Source organism: Ovis canadensis, chromosome 11 (genome assembly GCF_042477335.2).
Source record: "Ovis canadensis isolate MfBH-ARS-UI-01 breed Bighorn chromosome 11, ARS-UI_OviCan_v2, whole genome shotgun sequence".
Lineage (NCBI taxonomy): Eukaryota > Metazoa > Chordata > Mammalia > Artiodactyla > Bovidae > Ovis > Ovis canadensis.
Window position 1 is genome coordinate 61,561,805 of NC_091255.1, and position 26,958 is coordinate 61,588,762.

General features: G+C 54.7%; 1 protein-coding gene across 5 annotated transcripts in view; it reads left to right on the top strand.

Annotated features, from left to right (window-relative positions):
- The window catches only part of USP36 (ubiquitin specific peptidase 36), a 32,566-nt gene extending 9,658 nt beyond the window's left edge, over positions 1-22,908 (top strand). For 4 of the 5 annotated variants that reach the window (XM_069541985.1, XM_069541987.1, XM_069541988.1 and 1 more), the window contains 17 exons: positions 711-821; positions 1,855-1,957; positions 4,143-4,210; positions 4,653-4,723; positions 5,361-5,443; positions 6,798-6,909; positions 9,063-9,203; positions 9,982-10,082; positions 10,941-11,079; positions 13,412-14,050; positions 14,613-14,743; positions 16,562-17,152; positions 17,572-17,765; positions 19,323-19,424; positions 20,055-20,170; positions 20,484-20,631; positions 20,832-22,908. In XM_069541985.1, coding sequence (XP_069398086.1) covers positions 711-821; positions 1,855-1,957; positions 4,143-4,210; positions 4,653-4,723; positions 5,361-5,443; positions 6,798-6,909; positions 9,063-9,203; positions 9,982-10,082; positions 10,941-11,079; positions 13,412-14,050; positions 14,613-14,743; positions 16,562-17,152; positions 17,572-17,765; positions 19,323-19,424; positions 20,055-20,170; positions 20,484-20,615 — 2,834 coding nt within the window. In that variant the 3' untranslated portion in view covers positions 20,616-20,631; positions 20,832-22,908. Of the gene's footprint in view, positions 1-710; positions 822-1,854; positions 1,958-4,142; positions 4,211-4,652; positions 4,724-5,360; positions 5,444-6,797; positions 6,910-9,062; positions 9,204-9,981; positions 10,083-10,940; positions 11,080-13,411; positions 14,051-14,612; positions 14,744-16,561; positions 17,153-17,571; positions 17,766-19,322; positions 19,425-20,054; positions 20,171-20,483; positions 20,632-20,807 lie in introns of all 5 variants that reach the window. The other variant, XM_069541989.1, reaches the window with a different exon arrangement.
- The last annotated feature ends 4,050 nt before the right edge of the window (positions 22,909-26,958 follow it).

The following is a 26,958-nucleotide window of genomic DNA, read 5'->3' on the forward strand; positions in this document are numbered from 1 at the left end:
TCACAATTAGAAGTGTAGCTAGAATCTGCCTGCCCGTGCAGGAGACGGAAGACACGCAGGTTCACTCCCGGAGCCAGGAACAGCCTCTGGAGGAAGAAATGGCAACCCACCCCAGTACTCTTGCCTGGGAAATCCCTTGGACGGAGGAGCGGGCTACAGTCCAGGGGGTCGCAAAGAGTCAGACACGACTGAGCGTGCACACACACACAGAAGTGTAGCACTGTCTAGCCTAACGCCTGGGGGAGCAAATAGCTTATCCCCAGCAGGGGGCTGGCCCAGCCTCGGGGGCACCATCTGGCCAGCAACCGACTCGTCCCGCCTCCATGTAGGTGTCCCCTGGGGCAGCAGAGCCGCAGAGTCGGGGCCTGGGGTCTCCCCGGAGCTGGCTGAGCCCTGGTGTCTCCTGGGAGCAGCAGAGCAGAGGTTCCCATGCGGAAGAGCAAGTGAAGGGGTGTCTGTCGGGAAGCCCGAAATGTTCTCTGCCATTGACCATGTGATGCGATTTGCAGGTCAGAGGACACGTTCTAAACTGAGCTTGGCAGCTCACGCTCCTTGGGCTGGGTCTCAGGAGAGACGGGTTCCCGGTGCCGCCAGCCTTGCAGGGCTTGGGCGGGCTGGGGGCCTCTGCTCTCTGCCAGCCAGGAGGCCGTGACGTCAGCTCTCCTGGGAATTCCCAGAGCCCTACCGTGACCGCGTGTCCACGCCCGCAGGTCACCAGGGCAGCTTCTGCATGCTGTGTGTCATGCAGAACCACATCATCCAGGCCTTCGCCAACAGCGGCAACGCCATCAAGCCTGTGTCCTTCATCCGGGACCTGCGAAGTAAGAGTGGCTTCCTCCTCGGGAGGGCGGCATTGCCGGGGGGTGCTGGGGGTTGGGGGAGGCGGGAGTGGGGTTGAGCCTGGAGGCCTCAGGCACAGAGTGGAGCAGACTAAAGCTGGCCCTGGGGCCGGATGGACGTGGGGCATCCATGCCAGCCAGTGGTGACCCGCACCCCTGGCCCCTTCCCCGTGATCCTGCAGGCTCAGCCAGGCCAGGGCTGTGTGTTTTGGGCGGGGAGGTGGGTGAGGAAGTGCTGCGAGGCCTTTTCTCAGCACCGGAGGAACCAGGGCCCATGTGCTGTGAAAGTCAGATTTCTCTTTTGCTTGGCAGAGGTGGGCCCTTAGTCTCATTGCTGTTGCTGTATTTCAGGTATTTACGTATTTATTGGGCTGCAGTGGGTCTTCGAGGCTGCTCGCAGGTTTTCTCAAGTTGTGGCGAGTGGGAGCTACTCTGGTTGTGGCCTGTGGGCTTCTCCTTGCAGTGGCTTCCCGTTGCTGAGCACGGGCTCTAGGGCGCACGAGCCGCAGTAGTTGGGGCCTGCAGGCTCTAGAGATCAGGCTCAGTTGTTGCGGCTCTTGCGCTTAGTTGCCCGTGGTACGTGGGATCTTTCTGGACCAGGGATTGAACCTGTGTCCCCCACGTTGGCAGGCAGATTTTTAACCACTGGACCACCAGGGAAGCCCACCCATTGGTTTTTGAAACCTGTGTATATTGTATTGGGCCAACATGGTGGTGATCTGCCATGGCCTGTATTGGCTCCTGGAAAGCCGGCTTAGTTAGTTAGCGGAGCTCATATCCTTACTGCTGGGCATCCATTCGTGCTTTCTGTTACACGTAGAGGGTCTCACTGGGAAGATAACTGCCGTCAGGGAGGTGCCTGGGACATAGGGCGTCACGCAGGGCTCTGTTTCCTCACTTGGGTTTAGTCCTGGGTCCTCTAAGAGATGGCCATGAGACCAGTGGGAGTGGGACGTTCGAAGAGAAGGCGGGGGCTCCTCTCTGCTGGCCTGACGCCTCTTCCTTCCCTCCTTAGAGATCGCCCGGCACTTCCGCTTTGGAAACCAGGAGGACGCACACGAGTTTCTGCGGTACACCATCGACGCCATGCAGAAGGCCTGCCTGAGCGGCTGTGCCAAGTACGTGCTCCCCTCCCCACAAGCTGCCTCTCTGGACGTCCACACTGGGCCCCTGAGCGGTCCAGCAGCGGGTCCACCGCTTTCCCGGAAGGGGCCTCTCCTGCTGCAGGTCAGGTGGCGGCGTCTCTGCCCCAGCAGCTTGCAGAGGGACAGGCTCTAATAGATCTCTCCAAGGACCTTCCACCGCTGGCAGGGGCTCTCCCCGTCTTTTGAAACCGCCTTGTCATTTCGTTCCCAAGGATGGGGCAGTGGGAAGCGTAATGTCTTTGGGCAAGAACTTGAAAGTCTGCAGGAAAACTCAAGGGTAAGGAGATGATGATTTTTGAGGTTCGCTCCGCCGAAATTTGAGGGCATAGACCAGTGTTCCCTTTTGTGAAACAGCTGCTGCTAGAATGTTTTTGTATCATTCTTGGGTTTGTGGGTTCAATTGAGAGAAAGCAGGCAGGAAGTGCTGCCTGGGCTTGGAATGGAACTGAGTCCTGGACTCTGAAGTATGGCTGAGGAGTCATGCCTGGAATGCCCTTCACGAAGGTTAAGTTGAGTTGTAGCCGTGAGGATGGGAAACCTCTGTTTCAGAGGATGAGACTGATGGAGTTGAACCTGGTCTGTCATTGGTGACCTCGCCCTGGCTGGGAAGTGACCCTCCCCTCGGGAAAACAAGCTGGCATTGCTTTTGCTGGTGTTAGAGCAGCAAAAGCTCTTTTCCCTTTAATTCCTGGGAGTGTTTCTTGTGTTCTGGTTTATGTATTTGATGGTACGGCTCCCTTTCTGGGTGTTGGGCTGTTGGTAGTATCGCATCTCAGCTGTCCCCGCCACACTCACACTCACACACACACACACACAGCCCGTGTTCCCCTTTCCTGTGCCCCTCAGTCCTTCCCCCATGGGCAGCTCATTTCTTTTCCCCGAGTTCAGTGAACTTTCTCTCCTTTTGGCCATGTTATGTTAGTTTTAAGGCTTGTTCACAGTGGTCTTCCGTCTCCCCATGCACCCGTTTGGGGTCTTCAGTTCACCCCGGAGCTTTGGCACTGACTGTTCCTGCTTCGAGCTGCCCCCAGGGGCTGGTTCTTATTTTGTACTGGCAGCACTGGTAGCTTTCGGATACTAACGGGGGTTTGGCGATTGGCCTGGTTCTTTCTTCAGGCGCCCCCTTCTGGCCGCGCAGCGAAGCACATGCTGGAGGGTGGGTGGCTCTCATCCAGACTCAGAAGGGGTGTGGCCTTGGTTTTTTTGTTGTTGTTTCTTGTTCAGGACACTCCTTTTTCCCCTTGCCCTGCCTCCCCCGCCCCGCAAGGAGCCTGTCTGCCTTGCTGCCCCCGGGGCTGCTTCCAGCCACATCCGGCTGCCCGGACTCCCAGGAGCCTCCCCTCATGGGAGGGGCCGTTTCCTCCCGACCTCGGTCTCGGGTGGAACGCTTGGTGGCAGTGTCTCGATGGCGTCTTGATCTGGCTCTGCTGTCCTGCCTCTGGGCAGCTGAATGTCTGCATTGTCCCTGCATCCCGGCTGGGCTGAGAGTATGTCCCTGTGTGGTCCTCCGGCCTCCTGTCCTGACGGCTCCTGTTGTCCTGGGGGCATCACCCAGAGGGTCTGGGTGTGTCTGAAGTTATGTCCCTGCCGGTTTTTGGACCTATGATGTCCCTTCTCTGATGAGTGCTGGTGACAGATGGTGGCAGTTGCTTCTTGTTTCCTAGTTTTGCATAGCAAAAGTCGGCTGACCCGGTGTTGGCCCCCGTGTGTTCTGGAGCTGTACTCCTTAGCCAGCTGCCCATGTGTGGGCAGCACAGCCATGAAGAGTTACGTGGCCTGGACGGGCGGCTGAGACCAGGGTGCCCTGGCTCACTCTGCAGAGGGCAGGAAGGGGCCGCCTGCGGAGAGAGGAGCAGGGTTAGCAGCATGCGTGCAGCCTCCGGAAAGCGTGGTGCCCACGCGGGACTGAGGGCAGAGCTGGAGCGGGAGCAGGGGTCACTGAGGCAGGGTTGGCCTGCAGGTCCATCGGGCCTCTTGCTCCCGGTAGGAGGCAAGGCTGCCTGCTGAGAGGGCAGGAGGGCATCCCACAGGAGGTGGCTGCTCTATGGGAGATCTCTGGGCGGAGCCACCGCTGAGCGGGTGATGAAATGGGGCCTGGTGGGGTGCCTGCCTGTTTCTTGGCCCCATCCTCCACCTGAAGGCCGTGGCCTTTCTCCAGGTTGGATCGTCAGACGCAGGCTACAACCCTGGTCCATCAGATTTTTGGAGGCTACCTCCGATCTCGGGGTAAGTGGAGAAACGTCCTGTGTCCCTTCTGGCCAGGGATTAGAGTATTAACCCGAAACGCTTCATTTCGGCCCCTAGGCCGACCTGCCAGGCCCCCGAGGCCTCCAGCCTGGGTCTGTGCCCCACAGCCCCACCTGCAGCCTTCCTGGGAAGGGGTTTGGAGGAGCAGAGTCTAGAGCCCGTAGACACGCTGGTGTTGCTTTTCCTTGGACTCCGTAGTTAATCAGATGTGGCCGCTGCCCTTGGGGTGGGGGTGAGTGTCCCTGGCCAGGCCAGCCAGGCATCTCAGGGTTTGCCCTCCTCTCCTCCTGAGCATCTCCCATCTCGGGGAGCTGGTGAGCTGGGAGCGTGCCTCCAGTTCTCGGACTTATAAACCTGGGCGACCTGGGGGTGGTGGCCCGGGGCCCTGCACCCACCCCACCGTTCCCTCGTTCTCTCGCAGTGAAGTGCTCCATGTGCAAGAGCGTCTCAGACACCTACGACCCCTACTTGGATGTGGCACTGGAAATCCGGGTACACACCTCATGCTGGTCGATGTTCATTTGCGTTAGGATGGGGAGGCCAGAGGGCAGAAAACCCAAAACGGGAAGACTGATCAGGGCATGTGATCCAAATAGATCAGGAAAGAGATACTTGGAATCCTCCATTTTTGTGTGTTTCGTCTTAGCCATCTTCTCTGTGTTCCTTTTTCTTTTTCCGAAAAAAAAAGGGGTTAAAAAAAGGACAGTTTTGTGCCCTCAGATGTGAATAGCGACCCCACTGCACGCAGGGCTTGAGCAGGGAGGCCCGCATGGCGCGGGGAGCTTCCACACAAAGGGCACACCGTTCCGAGCAGCCTTCCTCTGTCCCCGCTCTGAGGCTGCTGGATCCAAGCTCACCTCAGCTTGAGGTTTGGATCAGACCCCCGTCGGCCGTGGTGAACCCCTGGGGCTGTGATCCTGGTCCACAGAGGAGTCACAGCCTGGTTCCCCGTTGCCTCTCTGATGGGATGCGCTGACTCCCAGAAGGCGGTAGCGAGCAGGCCAGTTCTTGGGCAAGTGAAGTGCCGTGATCTGCTGCCTCAGCCTGAAAAAGACCTTACATTTGGCATTTCTGGAGTCAGCCTTTTTCTTCCGCTGTTGACTGTACTCCCTGTTTCTGTCCTTCTCAGCAAGCTGCAAACATCGTGCGTGCTCTGGAACTTTTTGTGAAACCAGATGTCCTGAGCGGAGAGAATGCCTATATGTGTGCAAAGTAAGTTTCGGTTTGATTGTGGCCAAAAAGATCAAGCCAGCGAGCAAGGTAAAACACGTCACCTAACCTGACCCAGCTGCCGTCCCCTCCCTCGCCCTCGCAGGCGACCGCCGTCCACCTTCTTGAGTGGTGTAATATGTCTTCGAACTAAAAGCCTCGAAACAGCACAGATGAAGAAATGGTCGTGGTTGTCCTAGCTGCCACTCATGTGGCACTTAGCCCGGGCTGGTCTCTGTTCTGAGGGGCTCACGTGCACGTGCGTGTGAGGCAGGGCCTGTTGTTACCCCATTCCACAGGAAGAAAAACTGAGGCCCAGAAGTGGGGTGATTGCATGTGGAGGCCATCCTGCCGCCTCGATGAGCCATGCTCTGCAGCTTCCGGTTTGGACTTGAGTGGTCCTCGGGATTTTTCCATTTCAGCAGACATGACTCTAACCTTCTTCTCTTTAGGGTTGTTACAGTCTCTGTGGATGTGTTACCTTACATCCAGGTCATTTTTTGATTTCAGCAGACGTGACTAACCCTTCTTCTCTTTAGGGTTGTATAGTCTCAGTGTGTGGGTGTGTTACCTTATATCCAGGTCATTAAAAGCAATAATCGCTAAAGGTTTCTCTCCCTGTGTTTTTCAGGTTTACAATTCTGTGCCAGAACCCTGCCTTTTGTCCCTCTCAGTTCATGTCCCTCATCTCCAGACGCTGTTCACTTTGGCCTCTCTCTTCTCCCCCTTCATTTCCTCTTCTTCTGGCTTTGCTTTTGGTGATTTCCTGCCTGCCTGTTTATCTCTTGGCCACATCTGCTTGAATTTGTTTTTTCCTGTGTTAGCCCCGTTATTTTTCCACGCGTCTGACTTAGTCTCCCGGTAGGAAAAGTGCTTCATTTCTGTGCTAGGATCTCCGCCTTTTTGCTGGCCCTTGTGCTGCTGTTGCTCTCCTTTCCTCAAGCGACTCGACTTGATTTTTAGGGGTGCAGAGGAAGTGCCATGTGAGTGGCAGCTGGGGCCACCACAACTGTTTCTTCTCATTCGAGAAGATTCCTTGTTAAAGAACGGGTCTCAGGAGATTTCCCTGGTCCAGTGGTTAAGAATCTGCCTTGCAGCGCAAGGGACGGGAGTTCCATCCCTGCTCGGGGAACTAAAATTCCCACATGCCTGGGAGCAACTAAGCCTTTGCGCCACAGCTAGAGCGTCCTTGCAGCACAACGGAAGCTCCCACTTGCTGCCCCTAAGACCCGATGCAGCCAAATAAACAAAAATTAAAAAAAAAAAAGCAGGTCCTGATGTTCTGATGCTAACCCTGTGTGAGGACAGGAGTCCTCAGAGCACAGGCCAATAGCTCTTCCTCTCCCCTTCCTCTCAGATGCAAAAGGAAGGTTCCAGCCAGCAAACGGTTCACCATCCACCGGACATCCAACGTCCTGACGCTCTCACTCAAGCGCTTTGCCAACTTCAGTGGAGGGAAGATCACCAAGGTGAGCCCTCAAGTCAGTGCCCTGGACCTTGTGGTCGGCACTTTTAAAAAAATTCAGATTCCAGGCTCTGTTTCAGAGAGAGTGGATTCAACTCTCTGAAAGTCAGGGCCCAGGAGCCTGCATTTCTGCAAAAATCTCTAAACGATTGTTAGGCAGTCAAGTTCTAGAACGTCTTTTTTCCCCCCTAAACTCTGCTTGTGCTTGGGGCGTTCCTGCAATGGAGGGTCCAGGTGACCTTAAGAATCAAGGTGATGAACGCTGCACTCTAGCTCCCGTCTCCGTGTCCTGTTTGCCCCAGAGCAGGTGCAGCTCCATGCTGTGCTTTGTGGAGCGTGGAGGGAAAAGCTTCTGCAGAGTGCAGTAGACGGTGCCTTGTTTCATAACGGTCTGAAGACCTGTTCTCAGTTGGTAGAGCCCAGCTGTGTGATTTTGGGGAAGGCACTGGCCTCAGCTTCAGTGTCCTCACTGGTGGTGGTAGGGGGCTTGTTTAGGTCAGCGTTTCCCAAACTGCTGTTCTGCAGGACTGTTGCACGGTGCTCTGAAAGATGTTCTGTGTTCAGCTGAGCTTGGGAAACGCCCCCCGACATTAGAATGGTTCTTTTCCTTTATTATTTTGTTTGTGTATTTTGGCTATGCTGAGTCTTGCTGCTGCTCGGGCTTTTCTCTAGTTCCAGGGAGTAGGGGCTCCTCTTGACTTGCGGTGCTTGGACTTACTGCAATGCCTGCTCTTAGGCTTCACAAGCTGTGGCACGTGGGCTCCGTAGTTGGGGTTCTTGGGCCCTGGAGCACAGGCTCAGTAGGTGGGGCATGGGCTTAGTGGCTCCCTGGCTTGTGACAACTTCCCAGAGCAGGGATTGAATCGTGTCCCCTGCATTGGCAGGCAGATTCTTCACCACTGACCCACTAGGGAAGCCCCTAAAACAGTTGTTTTTAATCACAGGCCTTCTCAGAGCCTTTATTAAACTGTGTTGCATTTTGAATCTCCCAGGGGAATTTATTATGAAGAATTTCCCAGACTCAGTTGTTGAGGGAGTCACTCATTCCTCCATTTTGCTGACACGTGTTTACATTGCACTATGCCATGCGAGGCTCTAGGAAATCGGGGAGATGATCAGTGCTAAATGAGGTCACGTTGCTTCTGCCCAGAGGCGCTCACGTTTCACCATAGCACCTGGAACCAATTTGCTGTTAGAACACAGTTTGAGAGACACTGGTCTGATTTTGGCCCTGTGTCCAGCAAGACTAGACTGGGGCTCCTGAGCCTACTGGGTGTGTTTGCCCTTAAGATTTCTGAGATGGTCAGTAGATGGAAAAGACATGTTGATGAATAGCATGACATTCTGTTGATCTAAAGAAGCCAAACCCAAACAGGTACCGACTATACGAATCCCAGGAGCAGGCAGCAGTAGCCACTGGCCGTGGGCTTGGAACAGGCAGGATGGGGGCATTCACTGGAGAGAAAGGACTTTCTGGGTCTGTGTCTGTCTCTAGAATGGAGCATGGGTTACCATCAGTGGAGACAGGTCAGAACTCAGCAAACTGTAAACTCCTCAAAGAGCTATGTGTTTCACTCCACGTAAATTGTGCCTCATTTTTTAAAAAAAGTCTGCATGAGCACAGGCAGTAATTGCAGTACGTTATACCCTTGTCGTTCAAGGCTCACTTTTGATAGTATTTGCTTATGAAAGATTGTTCATTCCTGAGATAAACTTTGGCATGACCTTTGTTCTGATCCATTAAAATTTTAGCCTGCTGTTGCAATTGCCCATTTGGGGTCAGCCTGATTTTCTGAAGCCCTGGGTCCCTGCCCTGTGCCCTGCCCTCCCCTCAAAGTCTTCTGCTTGGGGGCGGGAGGGAGAACGAACAACTCTTCTCCTGCACGTGGGACCCAGGTAGCAAGAGAGCCAGTCTGGGCCTACGGCCAAGACGGGACCGTAAATCGCTTGACAGGACAATAAAGTAAGAGTTTCTCAGAGAAACTCCCTTGAAAAGGATGTGTCTTCTGCTTTCTTTTTAAATCACTGACCAGGGGAGGCTCCTGCCTCAGCTTTGCGTGCCTGTCACCCCACATAGTTCAAGACTCACTGATTGGGAGGTTGACCCTTACTGTTACTGATGAATTGTAATTTCCTGTTCCTTGGCTCTTCAAACAGGATGTGGGCTACCCAGAGTTCTTGAACATCCGCCCGTACATGTCCCAGAGCAGTGGCGAGCCTGTCATGTACGGGCTGTACGCTGTCCTCGTCCACTCGGGCTACAGCTGCCACGCCGGGCACTATTACTGCTATGTGAAGGTCAGTGGCTCTGGCGTCGGCGTCTGGCTGCGGCGGGGGTGGTATGTGCGCTGCCTCCTGGCTGGGGGGGTGAGGAGAGGCAGGTTGGCGGTGCCTGTTTGCACAACTCCAGGTGGGCCCTCATTATACTCTGGGAACTGGCCCTGTTTTGTGGTTATGTCCAGGTCCTATTGCTGCTGCTTCATGGAGCACAAAGGCATCCTTCTGACCTGTCCCACTCGCCGGTCCCACTTTTGAAGGCCTTGTAGTGAGACGCAGGGGGGCTGCTTTCGGTACCCTGTTCTTAGACCCCTGAAGAAGTCTCAGAAGGCCAGATGTTGGTGGGAGAGGCTGTGCCAAGCATACCTTCCAAAAGAGCCTTCAGGAGGGAAAGCTTGCATTTTTGGGGGTGCCAGGAAGGAAGGGGGGGCTCCAGCACGCTTGGGGGGGCATATTCAGTTAGCTATTTGGTATTTTCGTGTGAAATCATTGGAAAAGACCTTGATACTGGGAAAGATTAAGGGCAGGAGGAGAATAGGGCGACAGAGGATGAGTTGGTTGGATAGCATCACCAACTTTATGGACATAAGTTTAAACAAACTCTGGGAAACAGTGACGGACAGGGAAGCCTGGCACGCGGTCACCAAGAGTCAGGCACGACTAAGCGACTGAACAGCAACATTTGCTAACTCAAACTCGGATATATGTGGCAGTTAAAAGGTTTGCCTTCCCTTGTTAAAAGTAAGGATCACAGAAGTGTTGATCATTCGGTTTTCATCCTCACCCTCTGCTGCTTCAGGCAAGCAACGGACAGTGGTACCAAATGAATGACTCCTCGGTCCACGCCAGCAACATCAAGGTGGTTCTGAACCAGCAGGCCTACGTCCTCTTCTACCTGCGGTGACTGACTCCTCCACACCCCCCCCCCCCCCCCCCGTCCCCCAGAGCCCGCACCTCCACTCTGGCCCTGACGGGCCTCCCTGGCCTTTTCCTGCGTGAAAGTAACTGAGAAATCTGAAGGACGGAAGAGCTGTCTCCGGCCGGTCAGGGGTAATAGAGCGCAGCCACCAGGAAGGACGCTTAGACCGCGTCCGCCTGGCTGCTGAGTCAGAGCCAGAGCCCGAGGGAAGGTCAGACTGAGCGCGGTCCATCTGCCCTACGTGGAGGTGACTCGGCCCGTAAACGGGAAGGCCGTCTGGCATTTTACGTTATTGCCCTCGAATAGCTGCGTTCCATCTGGTTATTGGCTCGTCCCAGCCTGTCCTCTTCTGGGGGAGTGGTCGCAGTGGGCAGGGAAGTGGGCTGTCGGAGGGTGGAGGCCTCAGGAGGCACTTCTTCCCGGGACTGATGGCCACCACCTGGAGGATCAGCTCGAGGCCCGGGATGGCGTTGATAAACTGAGAGTCTGGTTTTGGAGGAGCTCTCGTGTAATTTGCTCTCTGCTCATATTGAGTGGAATACAGAGCCATGTAGTAAGTTCTTGTGGTCTGCCTTTGCTTAGTCCCCACCACTTTTTTTTTGGGCCATGCCACTTGGCTTGAGGGACTCAGTTCCCAGACCAGGGATTGAACCCAGGCCATGGCTGTGAAAGCCTGGAATCTTAACCACTGGGCCGCCAGGGAACTCCCTACTTGCCCCCCGCCCCCCATGAAATTGTAACCTTGACTTTGATATTCTGATTCCTTCTCTCACTCACTTTGGGTCAAACCTCTGCAGCTTCAGTAAGGCATTCCCTGCCTCCTTCTGTCCCTTTGACAGGATTCCAGGCTCTAAGAAGAGTCCCGAGGGCTCCATCTCCAGGATGGCCTCCTCCCTTTCCAGCCGCCCCAGCGTGGTTCCGGATCATGTCCGGAAGAATGTCAGCAACGGGACCCCGGCCTCTCCAGTGACCGGAAAGGTACTTGTTTAAGAGGATCGATGTAAAGCGTGCTGTTCTTGCCACCTGTGCCTCTTGGGGTATCATGGGGCACCGCCCCTCACCTCTGCACGCCAGGGGGCTTGGCCCAGCTGAAGGAGAGCGCAGACGGCGGTCCTGCCGTGTTCCGTGTTCTTTCTGAAGCGGGTTGCAGGGCTGATGCTGGTGAGGAAGAGGGAGCAGTGAATAGAAAACGCGACTCCGCAGACCAAGACTTAGCTCCCATGCCTTACACAAGTGCAATGACAGGTCTCCCAAGCACACCTTGAGCACCTGGGAAAAAATACTTCATCCCCACACTTTAATACCGAAAATGTGAGTAGATTGTACTAGGGTGTAACCGTCGCAGTTTTACTGTGGTTGTGTTAAGAGAACATCCTTTCTTTTGAGGAATACTTGCTGTATATGGAGGTAAAAGGACGTCTTGTCTAAAATTCATTCAGATGGTTAGAAAAATATATATGTACATATGCCTATGTTGATGTGCATATGCAGGGAGAGAGAGAGCCAGAAACTTAATGTGGTAAAGTTAAGGAATATCCCTTGAAGGTTTTTTTGTATGTATGGGAAATTTCCTACTAAGAAAAAGTTAAACTCAGTTTTATTACCAAGATAAATAGCAATTTCCTTTATTACAACATAATTCGTAATTCAAAGCTAGAACAACCATCTCTGTTGACTGCTTCTGTGATCCTAGTCTGAAGATCAAATCAAACTCAGACTGTCAACGGCCTCCACAGCCTGCAGGGTTTTTAGTCTTTTACAAAAATCTGTTTCCCCGCCAACGTTGAAGAAAACAGAAGCTGAAATAGAAGCATTAGAATTGACACAGTAGTGATGAGCTGTGACCCATTTGCAAGGGTGATGGTCACTCTGGCCAGAGCAGGAAAGCCTCAGTCACAGCTCAGAGGAACAGCGAGGGGCGCAGGGGTGCCTGAGGGTGAGCATGGGTAACCCTGGGTTAGGCTGGGTTAGCAAGGCTACTCCACTGACTGTGTTTTCATTACGAAAGCAACTTTCCCAAATACATTGCAGTTGCCCAGAAGTCATTTTACTTTAAATAACATTGTATGGTCCTGGGTACTTAAACGCTCAACAGTTGAACAGGTTGAGCAGCACAGTGGGAAGGTGTGTTCCCTTTAGGAGGAAAATTAATAAAGAGATAATGACCCCAGTGACTTCAAGTCACTCTGTGGCCTGTGCAGAGGATATGGGTGCTTAATGATTCAAAGTAGTATCACTTTAGCAAACGTTCTGGGAAAACCTCATTGTTGGTAAGAGGATAGTAAATTCAGTGTGGCAGTATGCATCCTAATTTATGAAAATATTAATAGTCTAGTCATTCTGTTTCTAAAAAAGTGAGTATGGAGTACTAAATACAGGAGAAGATTCAGTTTTTTGATTTTTCATCGACAAGTAGTTACTAACTGTAGGACCTTGACCTATTGGGAGGGGGAGGTGACCGGTCACGGTGAATAGCCCCGGTGCAGGCCTTGGGGAGCGTTTCAGGGTGTGGGTGGTATAGACCCAGGTGTAATGGTGCTACATAAAAGGATGGGCATTTAGCACCCAGCTGTCGTTTCAGGGCTACCTGGAGCCAGTCTAGTTTATAAGCTCTTCACACAGTGAGCTGTCTGCTGCTGCTAAGTCGCTTCAGTCGTGTCTGACTCTGTGCAACCCCATAGACGGCAGCCCACCAGGCTCCCCTGTCCCTGGGATTCTCTAGGCTAGAACATTGGAGTGGGTTGCCATTTCCTTCTCCAACGCGTGAAAGTGAAGTCACTCAGTCGTGTCCGACTCTTAGCGACCCCATGGACTGCAGCCCACCAGGCTCCTCCGTCCATGGGATTCTCCAGGCAAGAGTACTGGAGTGGGTTGCCATCGCCTTCTCCGAGCTGTCTGCTAGTCAAACGTTAAGACCATTGTTGAGGGCCTGAGTATTTAAGCGATGGGGCACATGGTTGAAACCGAGGCGCCCCGTGTCGGCAGAGAAGCCCACGGGGAGGGCACTAGCATATCAGTCAAGGGTTAGGCTTAGGTGATGGCACTTGGTAAATTCTTTCCCTTTATACTATTTTTGTATTTCTCAAATCCTAATGAAAACATCCTGCTTTCATAGTTGAGATGCTTATGGAGACGCACTCATCTGTGCCGAACTCGGGAATTGCTGAAAAGAAGCAGCGACGTCTGTATCGTATGCCCATGTCAGTAATTTGGAGTGGCTCCTCCAGAGCTCCCTCCTGCTGCCTCCTCGTAGGAGCCGGCCCCGCTCCCTCTGCCTTTGACCACATCCTCTGCTTTGCTCCTCTCTTAGAGACCAGATCCTGTGACAATGAGGAAGCCGCAGACCCCTGAAGAACTTGGAGTGCCCATTGCCAGGAACGGCTCTGTGTCGGGCCTGAAGTCTCCGAATGGATATGCTCCTCCCAAGCCCCCCCTGGGGTCCCCTTCCCCCAAAGTCTGCAAAACACCTACCCACGTGCCAGCCATTCTGGATGAGCCTGGAAAGAAAGTCAAGAAGCCGGCCTCCCTACAGCACTTCTCCCCTCCACCCAGCGCCAGCGCACCGGGAGGCAGCAGGAATGAGGGTCACAGGCCAGGCTCCTGGGACGGTCGGGCCGCTGTCTCTACCTCACTCCGGGCCTCAGCTGCGGGGACCCCCAACGGGCTTGGGCCCCAAGCAGGCGACGAGGGCCCCACCCCTGAGAGGGGGGGCTCCAGCCTCGAGCACCCCACCAGCAAGCCCCCCCAGGCCCCCCGGAGCGGAGCCACCCGCCTCGGAGATTCTCAGGGAACCCACTCCGCCACTGCCGGCCCCACCAAGGTGCTGCCGGCCCAACAGGACGCCGAGCCGGAGAAGGCCAAGTGCCCCATCCTGAGTGGCGCCAGCCCTGAGCCGGCCAACGCCATGTCTCCTCCTCCGGCCAAAAAGCTGGCCCTCTCTGCCAAGAAGGTGAGTGTGTGGGCAGCTTGACCCTGAAGGGTGTTGGTAGGAGCCAGCAAGTGGGGTTGCTTTTAGCTTTGGGGAGGGCGGTGGGACAATGGCTGAGGGCGTCCCCCAGCATTGGAGGGTTGTCCTGGCCCAGGCCGGGGCAGCAGCAGTGTGATCAGATGAGGCTGGGGGCCGATGGGCCTCCATTTCTGTGGACAGACGTCCTAAGGGAGCCTCAGGGATGGGCCCAGGCCGGGAGCTCAGCACGGGGGACACAGGCTGGCCGGCATCTCTGTGTGCAGCCTGACTCGCTGTGATGTAGTTGTACTGAAGTTTTTGTTTAAACTTCCTTCCTTTTTTCCTTTTTGTTTCTAACCAAAAACACTTCTGATTCTTCTTCTATCATGCCCCCCCACCCTTCACGCTCCCTTTTTTTGTTCTCCTTCTGTCCTCTCATCCTCCCTTCTGGGCTCTTTTTTGTTTTGTTTTCTTTTCTTTTTTTTAAATTTTATTTTTATTTTCCTCCTCACTCACGGCAACCTTTTTTAGACCACCAAGTTTTTATTTATGTCAATAACTGCAGGCCAGCACCCTGCGGAGGGCAACCGGCAATGACCTCCGTCCACCTGCCCTCTCTCCATCCTCCGACCTCACCTACCCCCGGAAACCCACTCACCCCGTCGTCGCCACCCCCTGGCCTGTCCGTGCGATGCGGTAAGCAGGGCAGCCGCCCCTCCCCGTGGGGCCAGCGCAGAGGTCTGCCCGGTGTCCCCTCTCTCCTCCTGCCCGAGGGGCTTCTGCGGGGCACAGGCAGCTTGGTCTCTGCGGTCCTGGCCTTTTTGACTCTGTCTTCATCTCCCATCTGTCTGCTACATGCTCTTGGTGATGGGTGTGCTGTGAACTGATCTGCCTGGGGATCCCCAGCGCCGAGACAGGACCCCAAAGTGGAAGGCCGGGGTTGTGGGGGTGGTGGGTGTTTGGACAGACGCCGTGTGAGCTCAGAGTCCTGAGCAGGTTGTATCTCCTAGCAGCGCTCTGGGGCTTATCTTGGGGCAAGGTGGGGTCTGTTGCCCTGGCCCTCGGGGCATTCCCAGTGGGCTCCAGGGGCCACTGCAGCAGACGTGGCTCCCTGGGGCTTTTCAGCATCCTGGGTAGATGCCCCTCCAGAGGCCTGTGCTGTCGCCTCCCAGCCCGCTCTGCACAGGGACGCTTGAGTCCCTTCAGGTGTCAAGGGCAGAAGGCCCAGAGTTACTGATAAATGGCTGTCTGAGGAGTGAGAGACTCTTAAGGCCTTTGACAGCTGTGGAGGGAGAGAGGAAAGAAGGAAGACGAGGCAAAGCCATGAGGTGGTTTGGATGGGTTCAGCATTTACCTGGCGCCATCATGCCCTCCCTGGCCCACTCATTCAAGGCCCTGCACTCGGGGGCCTGCTGTTCCCTTCCCCCAGCACCCCCTCCTCCTACTCTCACTGCTGGCACAGGGGTTTTGCACTTGGAAAGTCCTTAAATGTTCACAACATATATTTGGTATTTTTTTTGTCTTTCTTTGACGTACAACTTTTTTTTTAATTCCAAAAAATGCAGAGTAACGTGACATAGTAATGCAATTTGTGTGACCGTCAGAGTTTGTTCTGATTTAGATAGCGAAGAGACAGTTCTGTTTAATTAATAACCTTTGGAGGTGGGCATTATTGTCATTCATTCACAGACGAGAAAACTGTGGCTCAGAGTGGAAAACTGACTTTTCCATGGGTGCGTGCATAGTTGACAGAAGGGTTTCCCGGATGGCTCAGCGGTGAAGAGTCTGCCTGCCAGTAGGGGACCTGGGTTTGATCCCTGGGTCAGGAAGATCCCCTGGAGAAGGAAGTGCCAGTCCACTCCAGTATGCTGGCCTGGGAAATCCCATGGACAGAGGAATCTGGTGGCTACAGTCCATGGGATTGCAGAAGAGTCGGACGTGACTTAGCCACTAAATACACACAGACACACAAGTTAGCGACACACACATTTGACAGGAAGGAGAGCCAAGAGTCTGCCTGTCCAGTCCTGCCCCTTGCTTGTCTTGGTGTATAGCTGGCTGGAAAGTCTGTCTCCCTGATCTTCATAAACCCCAGGTTTCAGAGGAAAATCCTAGGAAGGTAATAGCAAAAGATGGATAGGCTTATATCTGCCTTTCTTGTAAGACTCGGCTGCCTGTGCTCAGACACGTGATGCTTGTGGAGGCTGGACATTTATTGCTTGGTGGAGCTCTCCTCTGAACACATTTGTATGGAAAGTTTAAAGCACTGGAGTTTGTAAAAGTACCTTGGACTCCCTGGTGACAGGAAACTGAGATATGTAGTGATTTTTATGGACTTTGATCTTGAGGTTTAAATTTGCTTGTTAGCCTGTGTTTTCTAACTTCTCTGAAACATGTACATATCCGAGGTTTACAGGGGAAAATCATTGAAAATCCTTTCTTGAGAGGGAAGGGGCCGAGGGAGGGCAGGGTGGGAGAACTCAGGCTGTCCTAACTGCCCACCTCTCCCTACAGGGCTGTCTCACCTGCTCCCAGACCCTCCAGCCATCTGAAGCCCCTCTTCAGCCCCTGTCCCCCATCACTGTCCAGCAGCCCCCAACCTCTCGGGACTTCAGACCCACAGAGCTGCTCGCCCGCCTCTGCACCCCTGCCTCAGGTCAATGGGGCCTTCCGGGCCCCCCCATACCAGCTGCCAGAGGCCAGCGAGCCCCCCCAGAGCCTTGGTAAAAAGAGGAAGAAGACTCGCGTGAAAGGGGGGGACTGCGTCTCGGAGACCTACACGGCCTTGGCAGCCCCGCCCGGGAAGAGGAGGAAGAGGAAGAGGAAGCACACAGGGGACGTGGATGCCACCCCCTCACAGGACGAGCGGACACCGGGACCGCCCTGGAGCCCTGGACGCAGGAAGGAGGGCCAGGCGGAGCCACCGGCAGACAGATCGGAGGAAGAAGGCAGACACCAGCCAGAGAGTGGCCAGCGCCTGGAGAACAGCTGGCCCGTGAGATGCATGACTGATGGCCCCCACGTGAGCAGCAGGAAGAGGAGGAGAAAGGGACCGGAGAGCTGTGACGGAGAAGACTGCCTCCCCGGGGACCCACCTTGGCATGGGTGAGAGGAAGGAGCGAGGGGTCCTGCACCTCCACTCACACACAGTCTGCTCCGGGTGGGTGCGGTTTGGAAATGCAGGCGCCCGGACCTCTGGGATGTGACCATGTTGTCCGGGGTTTGGCGAGTGGAGGCATGTCCTGATCTGGCCAGTACCATGTGTGCTGGGAGGTCACGTGACCCGGGCTGGGCTGGACTGGGGTCCTGTTGTCCAGTTTGTAGGACTTGCCTCAGTGAGGATTAAAAATGTGCTCATGTGCTTTCCTGGGCTGTGGCTGTGGATCGCTGGCACACTCTGTCCTGGTCGGGTTCGGGTGGTGTCTCCTGGGGCTCTTTTGCAGGGCTGGGCACAAATCAGCAGAGTTCTCGAGGAGTCTGGGCTTCGGTTTGCTCGGAGCTGACTGTCTACTCTGACTTCCCAGGAGCTGTGCACCCTCAGACGTTGTCCAGCCAGAGACTGTTGCAACATCACCGAGGAAAAAGAAAAAGAAAAAAAAGAAGCAAGAGCCACGACAAGAAGTAGAAGAGAAGGAGCCTGAGGGCCAGAGGGGCCCCACTGTCCCGAGGCACAGGCCCCTGCCAGCTGTGAATGGCCAGGCTCCCAGGGGCCCCACAGGTGTGCATGGGGTGGGGAGGGGGCGCTAAGGGTAGGAGCCAGCCTGCCGTGTGTGTCCAGAGGCAGATGCGGTTCACTGGGGAGCCCTCTGTCCTGGTGTGAGCCGTCTGCCCACTGGGCCTCCTCACCTGGCTGATCGTTCAGCTGGATCTACCCCACAGGAGAACAGAACACATGTAAACATCAGCATGTTCTGTGAGCCCAGCGTTTCTTCTGATTCAGGGCTGTTCTCTTCTGGACCTTCCCACTGGAGTGACTCCTGGGCTGCCCAGCCTGGTGGTGTCCTTTGCCACTTGAACCTGGAGCATTGAGTTCGGAAGCTCACTTCCCTCTGCCTCTCTCAGTTGTTAGCCTGTCTGACGATCATGTGGCCTCTTGCATTTGGGGCTCCGTGTGCTGTGGGTCTGCCTAGGCTGACCAACCCCCCCCCCACCCCGACCAAGTTGAGCACCCCACCAAGCAGCTCATCCATGTTTTGTCTTCTCTCTGTCTCTCTGGCTGGTGGGACTCACTGGGCTCTCCTGGTGGAGTGTGTCTGTTACACGAGGGAGGAGAAGGTCCTCAGCTCCTCCAGAAGGGGCCCAGATCTCAGGGCATCAGCTGTTGTGTTAGTTCTTTGGGGGCACACTGGTCTCTGGGGATTGACCTGGAGTTTGTATCGGACTCCCGAGAAACGCAGCCATGAATGAATGTGGAGTTTTGATAATTCCATTTCAAAGCACTAACTGCTAGGCAGTGAGGACTGGCTGCGGCAGGCGGCCAAGGCATAATCGGAGAAAGGCGGCAGAGAGTGGCTGCCACCAGACCACTACATGGCTTTGTGAGTCCACTGGCCAAGCCGGGGGTGCCGGGGCTGCAAGGAGACCCAGTGCCGCGCGTGCCCGCTCACAGTCCTAAAATGGGGACAGGCGTCGGTGGCTCAGAATTGGCTAGAGCTACAGTTGGCTATGGCTCCACGTTACCACCGGGCCCAAGCTGTGCTGAGGAGCAGCCAGTGGGGCAGGTGGGAACAGGCTGGGGGTGGACAGTGGACGCTCTCCTGCTCAGAGCACTGAGCCTGAAGGACACAAGATCACTGCCAAGTTGGAGGCCCGGAGAGACAAGTTGAGGCTTGTGTTCAGGACGGCGAGTCCGTTCAGGCGGTTGGAGTTGGTTGAGGCACAGGGAAGAGGCCAAGGCCAGCTCAGATGTCATCTCTAGAGCCATGGTGAGGGGCAGTCAGTACTGTCTGTGCAGATGTCCTTTCTTGCTGGCCAGGCTCTCTGAGGACAGTGCCGGCAGACGGGAGCTGCCCCACCAAGCTGCGGTGGCGGCGGTGGCGGTGGAGAGAGGCGCCTCGTCCCTCCAGTTCCCTCCACTCCATGTTTCTGCCAGTTCCCTACAGGCGAGGAAGAGAAATCATTAACTCTCTTGCCGCAGGCAGGCAGAAAGAGCTCGCGTTTACACATTCTTTCAGTAATTTGTGATTAGTAAGTTTTGCAGTGCTGTTGTAGATAAAAGGTGTGTGATCATTTTCTCGGTGATTTAAATGTATGTAAATTGTTCCTCTGAATGCAGGGCTGGGACCGTCTCCACTTGCATCCTGGGACAGAGAGAGAGAATCCGATGTGGTCCAAGAATTGCTCAAATATTCATCTGATAAAGCTTATGGGAGAAAAGGTACTGTTTTGAGACCTGACTTCTGTTTTTCTGCGATTGGCTTACATAGCAGATAAAGAGGCCTGAAGCGGGCCTGCTATGTTGAACCTTGTGCACAGAGATCGCTTGGCTCTGAAGACAGGAAAAGGAAGCCATTGCATGCAGGTCAAGAACCCTGCAGTTGGGTTTAGTCTGTGGAAGGATCCAGAACAGCTCCCCCCTGGGGTCTGGGAGCGGGGAGAGGGAGAGAGTGTGTCTCGGGGCGGGGATGGCTGTGGACGGAAAGGCTTGTCCGGCTCGCGTGCTGTACGTTCTCATTTAGAACATTATTTTTCTCATTTGGACTTGGAGAACACAAGGTCTTTGTCTCTCAAATGAGAGCAGGGGTTTGTAAGAACTAAACTTTGAGGCTTGGTGGTAGAGCTAACAGTGTTTGCTCGTGTGACAGAATCATTGACTGTCCTGCAAACCAGAGACCACACTGTCCTTCTTCCTCTTCCTTCTGTGTGTCCATTTTCACCAGAAGGCAGCACTCAGAAATGGTGAATCGTTAGGAGCAGAGCAGCCTCGTACGTAAACTTCACCCTTGAAGTAAATCGCCAGGGCAGCTGGGAGCCCACCCAGGTCCTGACGCACGTGTCTGCCTTGCAGTTTTGACGTGGGACGGCGAGGTGTCGGCCGTGAGTCAGGACGCCGTTCAGGACAGCAGGCTGGCCCGCACGGCCAGGGTCATTGACGACTGGGACGAAGAGTTCGACCGAGGGAAGGTGTGATGCGTGGTGGCGCCTGGCAGGGGGGACTTGGGTTTTCGGGGCAGTTTGAAGTGGCCGAGGGCGAGGCTGGAGCCTGGCTGCCTGGGAGCCACGTGGCCGGGTGCAGGGTCTCCGTCCCCCAGTTGCTCGTGCTCCGCCGTCAGTGAAGTTGGGGTCGTGGGGACACCTCCCGAGGGCCACGTGGAGGACAAATCTGTTCAGGTCACACGTTGAGACTCGAGCTGGCATGCAGTAACCACTCGGAAGGAGCCACCAGGACCTGGGGGAGGCCTTTGTGGGAATTGTGACACTGTGATTCTTGACATAGGAGAAGAAATTGAAAAAATTCAAGAGAGAGAAGAAAAGAAACTTCAACGCCTTCCAGAAACTTCAGAGTAGACGGAATTTTTGGTCTGTGACTCATCCAGCTAAGGCTTCCAGTCTGAGCTATCGCCGCTGAATGTGCTGCCATCAAGGTAGGTCCGTTTGTGTGCGTGTTGGCGGCGGGGGTGGGGCGCGTGTACGTGCATGTGTGGAGTGTGGTGTGTGTGCTCTGTCTCTGGGCTCCCTCTCAGTCACATGTCGGGCCTGTGGGGGACACACACTTCAGGGATTGCGGTGGGACCCTCAGGGTCTCGTCTCTCTCCATCAGGAACCACGTTCTCTGCCCCCACAGCCTCCAGAGACACGGCATCCCTCCCCACGGATGGTCTGTCTGGACTGAAGAGCCGCTTGCCGTGGACTCGCTGGCCTGTCGGTGGGGGGACGGCCTGCAGAGGCCCTGGGCTTCTGCCCCGGTGAACACGGCGTGCACTGTGACAGGCCTCACGGTGGCACGTGGAGCAGGGGCGGCATGGTGACTGGGAATCGGGGCGGGGCCGGCGCCCCGGGGTGCTGGCCAGCAGCGTCCAGCCTGCCCGCAGGGGAGGGTAGGGAGGTCGCGGCTCAGCCTTCCAGGGTGACCTCGAGCTCCGGAGGTGACAGTGTGCAGCTGGTTGCCCTTCTCCACAGACCGTGCGGCTCCCACCTCCTCCCACGGGGGCTCTGTATGCCTTACCAGCCCACCCTCGGAAAGCCAGCGCCCCAGGCTGGCCCCACGCTGCAGCCTCTCACTTCTTTTGGAGTTGGGTGGCAGGGGCGGAGGGCAGTGCATCTCTCCATCTCAAGAAACTCTAGATCCCCTCTGGAGAGCGGACAGCCGAGGTGGGGTGGGGTGGGGGCTCCGAGGTGGCTTTGCTGGACCTCCCCGCTCCTGCCCCCAGCCCTTGCAGCTGCAGTAACCCCGGGGTCCTTACCGAGGTGGTGTTCTTGGGGTAGATTCCTCCTTTTATTTTACTACTTGATATAAAACGTTTATTTTTGACCAGGCCTGTGGCTTCCATTAGCAATATGTCTCCTTTCCCTAATATGCAAATACTGGCTTCGTTTGCTCAGTTTTGTGAGTGCTTTTGAATTGAAGATGATTGTGTAACTGGAGATGATCACTATCCCTTTTTTTATCCTGCTCAAGCTGTGCCTGCGAACCTGTAATTTAATAAATACGGGAAATCCTCAGTGAGCTGATACTGTCCAGAAAAAAGACTAGTGTCCCATTGGTAAAAGGTACAGAAGTTAAGCCTGAAGATTATCCCTCAGCACATATCCTCTTGGGATCACTTCCTCTCCTCTTGGGATCACTTCCTGTGGGTGTGGCTCAATGTCTGGCCTGGTCCTGTGCTCCAAGGGGTCTCGGCCTGAGCCCCAGTGCACTCGTCCAGCCCCTGCTTTCTTCCTCACTGAGCTTTGCCCTTTGTTCTGGGACCTGGGGGACCCAGGTGGTATCAAAAAAGCGTTAAACGTTTTTTATACGGGGAGATACATTAATTTTTTCATGTGGGTTGTGGTTTTTGTTTTTCCTGGTTTTGTATTTCTCTCTTAAAAGGTGGGGAGGATAATACCCCATGGCCTGAGCTGGGGCTGCTCTGGCCCCAGCAGATGGGAACCAAGCTCTGCCTGGACTGGCCAGGGAGCCTTTTTCTGGAGGCCTGACTCCTGCATGTCAGCCACGCCTGCTCAGAACTAAGGGGCCCACCCCAGTGCCCTGTGACTTTGTCATTTGTCATGCCAGGAGGGAAGGCAGGTGCCTCCATGGGCAGGATTTTCTTCTCCCCATCTCAAGATGTCAACATTCATTCCTGTGTGAACTGTTTCCCTGACCATATTCTTGTCATGTTTTGTTGGAAAAAGAAAAATCTGTTGTCTGCTCGCACAAAATTTATCTCCTTTTGTTTCTCTCCCTCTTCTCCAAATCAGTCTTTTCCTTTCTCCACTATATAATTACAACGCCTTTTTCTGAGGAAAACATATCACCCGTTTTCTCCCAGGCAGTGATGAGCACTGGCCTGACTCCACAGCGATTATCACTGTTAGGTAGGCGAGTCCTCCCCTCTCAAGGAGAAGCATCAGCCAAACTGAGAGGGAAAGGAGCGGCCCAGAATGTGAGCCCAGATCCTGGGTGCGTACACATCAAGGTAAAGAACTGAAGCTTTTAGGGTGACACTTGTTCACTGAGAACGTGGGTTTAATTTAATTTTATGTTTGTGAAGGGGGCACCTCTCCTGGTGGTCCCAGTCCTCTCCCTGCCTCTCTGCTGGGGGCCCTGGTTACACCAAGGCCCTATGTGTGTGATGAGCCCGCAGCTCATAGCCAGGGACCGAGAGGGCCACAGATGTTACCAAGATCTCAGTGCAATAAAATAACAAGTTTTTGTGAGACCTGCCTGTGTCTTCTCCCTTTGGCTTTTAAAAGGTTTTCCCCCACCCCATACTTCAGTCTGCTGGCCCCGTTCACATGTGAGGTCAGCCTTGGGTGCTTTCTGTCACCTGTCTATGAGTGGGAGCCAGGCACTTTGGGCAGTCTGTGCAGGAAAGCTTAGAGCACATTCCTATTTAATTAGGAATAAAGAGGTTTATCTAAATGTCTTAATGTTATACATACACTTAGCCGAATTTAAGAAGGCAAGAATCCTTTGAAGTGGCTCCCTGAGCTTTGTGGTTGATTTTCAATGAGCATCAGATTGAAAATGGAAACAGTATCATTCCACTGAGGTCTTTTGTTTGAAAATTTTGTAACCAAATATTTGGATTTCTGCAGGTAAAGATGAGGGAGACATCATAGGTTTTACCAAACTGAGTTTTTCTGACAGCTGTCAAGGGCAGCGCAGGCCTCCAGTTTGGGGACACAGCCCCCGCTCCCAGCCTGGCCCGGGTACAATGATGTAGTCAGGTCACATTCAGTCTTGGCCTTAGTGGATGTGCCCAGCTGCTGCCTCAGCCACGTGCTGGAGGCCATGGTAAGGAAAGCTTGGTTCCTGCATGCACTGGAATTCAGTGGCCCACGTGGACATTGCTCGTCTGGTCAGGCTGGGCCTAACAAGAGCAGGAAGATCATGTCTGGCTGATTAAACGTGTCCGAGAAGTTGGGGCGTGGCCCGGAGAGGCCCGGGACCCTGTAAGGCCCCCTGTGATTGGGAGGTTACCGGTGGCAAGGGCAGCGCCAGTGAGTGGGTGACAGTCCGGGGCAGGGGCAGATTTCCGGTGGGTGGGTTTTGGTAGCCAAGCCCCACAGCTCCTCACCCCTTCCTTCCCTTCAGGGATGCCCTCAGACACAGGACTCAACCCTGGTCACCGTGGGGGTATGGCCAGATGGCTCAGAATGACAGCAAGAGGTGAAGCGAGTCATCAGCTAGACCCACACCAGAGGGGTGCTCAGCAGGTGGGCTAGAGTCTGGGGTGACAGATTACAGCTCACAGGCCTGTCCGACCAGCTGTGCTTTTGTCCAAAGGCTGTACATCGCAGGCTGGTCAGCGGCTGGAGTTGATCCACCACAAATCTGGGCACAGGGGTCATACAAGCAAGACCATAGCTCTATCCATATTGTGGCTCTGGGTGTGTAGAAGACAAACACAGCCTAGTTTCCCCTGTCAGCCTGTGGTCTCAAGCTCAGAGCTGCTGACTCCAGTGGGAACCAGGAGGCGGCCCAGCTCTACCAGATGTGGCCTCAGACGAGGGGACGCTGTGAATGGACATCGGCTGGTGAGCAGGCTCCAGCCAGCTGGGCTCCCTTGACTGACATGGTCAGGTGACAAAGCGAAAGCCCAGGGTATTTCTCATTTGATAACTTCAGCAGGAACTTTGTCCCTCCAGCCTTAGTGTGCCTCTCAGGCTCTGGTGAGTGCCTGTGGTATTTTCAGCAAGAGAATACAAGGTCTGATTCACTCTCTACACACCCGAGGCAGACGACAGTGTGTGTGCGGGCCAGGGGGTGGGGTGGAGAAGACGGGCGAGGATGACCAGTCCAACAGGCCGGCCAAGAAGTGCTCCTGTCTAGAACTATGACATGGCAGTAAGTAGACAGGTGGGGCCACCTGGGTACTTGGAATCGAGAGCAGAGGTAACAAATGTGGTGGAAAGTTCAGGGCCGGGGGAAGACCACTGGCTTGGGAAGTTGAGTGGTAGGGCACCATTGTACCAGAGAGGCAGGTGGGTGACGGGGTCCGGGGCCGTGATACAGACAAGCCTGCACTGTCAGCATGCTATCAGAACAGGAAATGGGGAGAACACAGGTATGAGAAGGACATGACCATGGAGCTTGGAGTCTCCCAATTAAGAAGAAAGCGCAGTTATCTGAACACCTGGGGAACTAGGCGAGCATCTGTTAGAAGCTCGGCCTAACCTCGGGAGTCAGGAGTGAGCAGTGGAAGGCTGCCCAGTGTGATGGAGTGGGGAAGGCCAGGGTGTGAGTCCTGCCCAGTCTTGGTAGCATGGACAGCCTCGGTGTAGACGGGACCTGGGTGAAACTAGATTCTGGGAGAAACGAGGTTCTGGGAATCCTCTCCCCGCACCGGCAGGTGGAGGGCGGGGGGGCAGCCTGAGGACGTGTCACGTGACACCTGGTGGGAGCTCAGCAACGTGATTCCTTCTTGGCCTTCGGGACCTTGTGGCTAGTCACCTGCACCGGCTCCTTCCCTTGAACCCACAATCACATGTGTTTGATCCCTGGGTTGGGAAGATCCCCTGGAGGAGGGCATGGCAACTCACTCCAGTATTCCTGCCTGGAGAATCCCATGGACAGAGTAGCCTGGCAGGCTACAGTCCACAGGGTTGCAAAGAGATGGACACGACTGAAGCAACTTAGCAGGCACGCACAGGCCTGGAGGGGCCCCTGCTGCACACACCCTGCTCGGTCCAGTCCCAGCTGCGTCCTGCTCCTTCCTTCCTCACTCCTTCAGGACCAACTGGTTCTGCTGGGGAGGACTATCTGGCTGCGGAAGCTGGTGGCCACACTCCGTTAGGCTCTGTGTTCAGACGGCCCCACTCTCCCATCCCTTCTGCAGTTACCGCATGTTTGTGCCCTCTCAACTGCCTGTGTGCCCCTTACTCTTGCAAATGATTTTCATCCCACTCCAAAGTAAAACAGTGAAACGCGAGGAACCCAAAACTGAAACCAGCTGCTTTCCCTCCCCTTGTGATCTATTCCCCTTCTAACATAGTGGTTCCAACACTCACGGAGCAGCAAAACCACCTGGGAGAGTTATTTAATACTAATTTAATTGACAATGAATGTGCCAGAAACGAGACTCTTGAGGGTGAGGCGTGGGCATTGGCATTTGAACCCTTCCTCAGTGATCCTACTGGGCAGCCAGTGTTGAGAGCTGCTGTGCTAGTCCCAGGTTTGAGAGTCAGCATCACCAGGGGGTCGTGAGAACACAGGTTGCTGGGCCTCAGCCCCTGACATTCAGGTTCAGCAGGTCTGGGCTGAGGTCTGATAATTTGCAATTCTAACATGTTCCTGAAGAGTAAAAGTGTTAGTCTCCCAGTTGTATCTGACTCCTAGTCCATCAGGCTCCTCCGTCCATGGGATTTTTCTGGCAAGAATACTGGAGTGGGTTGCCATTCCCTTCTCCAGATCTTCCCAACCCAGGGATCAAACTCAGGTCTCCTGCATCAACAGGCAGATTCTTTACCATCTGAGCCACCAGGGAAGCCCCTAGGGTTGCTGACCCCACTGCTGGGTGGGGACCACACTCACAGTTCTGATCTAACAGTTCTTACATGGAATGGTCAGTAGGACCCTCTGTGGGGACCTCAGTGTGCTCTCCAGACCAATCTCTTCCACCCCTTGGGGACCTCACCTCCTAGCTGTGTCTTGTGTCTTGCTCTTCCCCCTTTCTTCTCTCATGAACATGTTCAAGTGTCTGCCATCCTAAAAAAGCCCCCTTGTTTCCAGGTCCCCTCCCAGCCACCCTCTCCCTCAACTTAGCTTTGATTTGCCTTCTGCCTCATTCTCCTCTTAGCCTGCCTTCTGCCTGCGTCGCTCCATTCAAGTGATCCATTTCCCAAATTTGATGAGCGTTTCCCACGACTTATTTTCAGGGTTTGACACTGTTCATCCCACTCTCCCCGAAGAGCTCTTCTTTTTCTGTCCCTTAAATGTTAAATCTGTTGGATCTGGTGAGCCCTGGATACTTAGATGGAGCCAGGATCAATCCATTTCAATCAATATACCCCATTGTCTAATCGATGTATCCAGAGGATGCTCGTGGATATCCTACTGGCAAATTCGTGGCCCAGACAGAGTTCATAGCTGTCTGCCCTCCTCCTACTTGTGTCCAACTCCTGTGATCCCCTCGAGGCTGGGGGGGTCCCCATCCACCCAGACGCCAAAGCCAGAAACGTGCCTGCTAGGCTCAGCACCGTCTTCACGTGACTCCCACACGTCAGTGATGGAATTCTGATCTTTCCACCTGGCTGTCTGGAAAAGT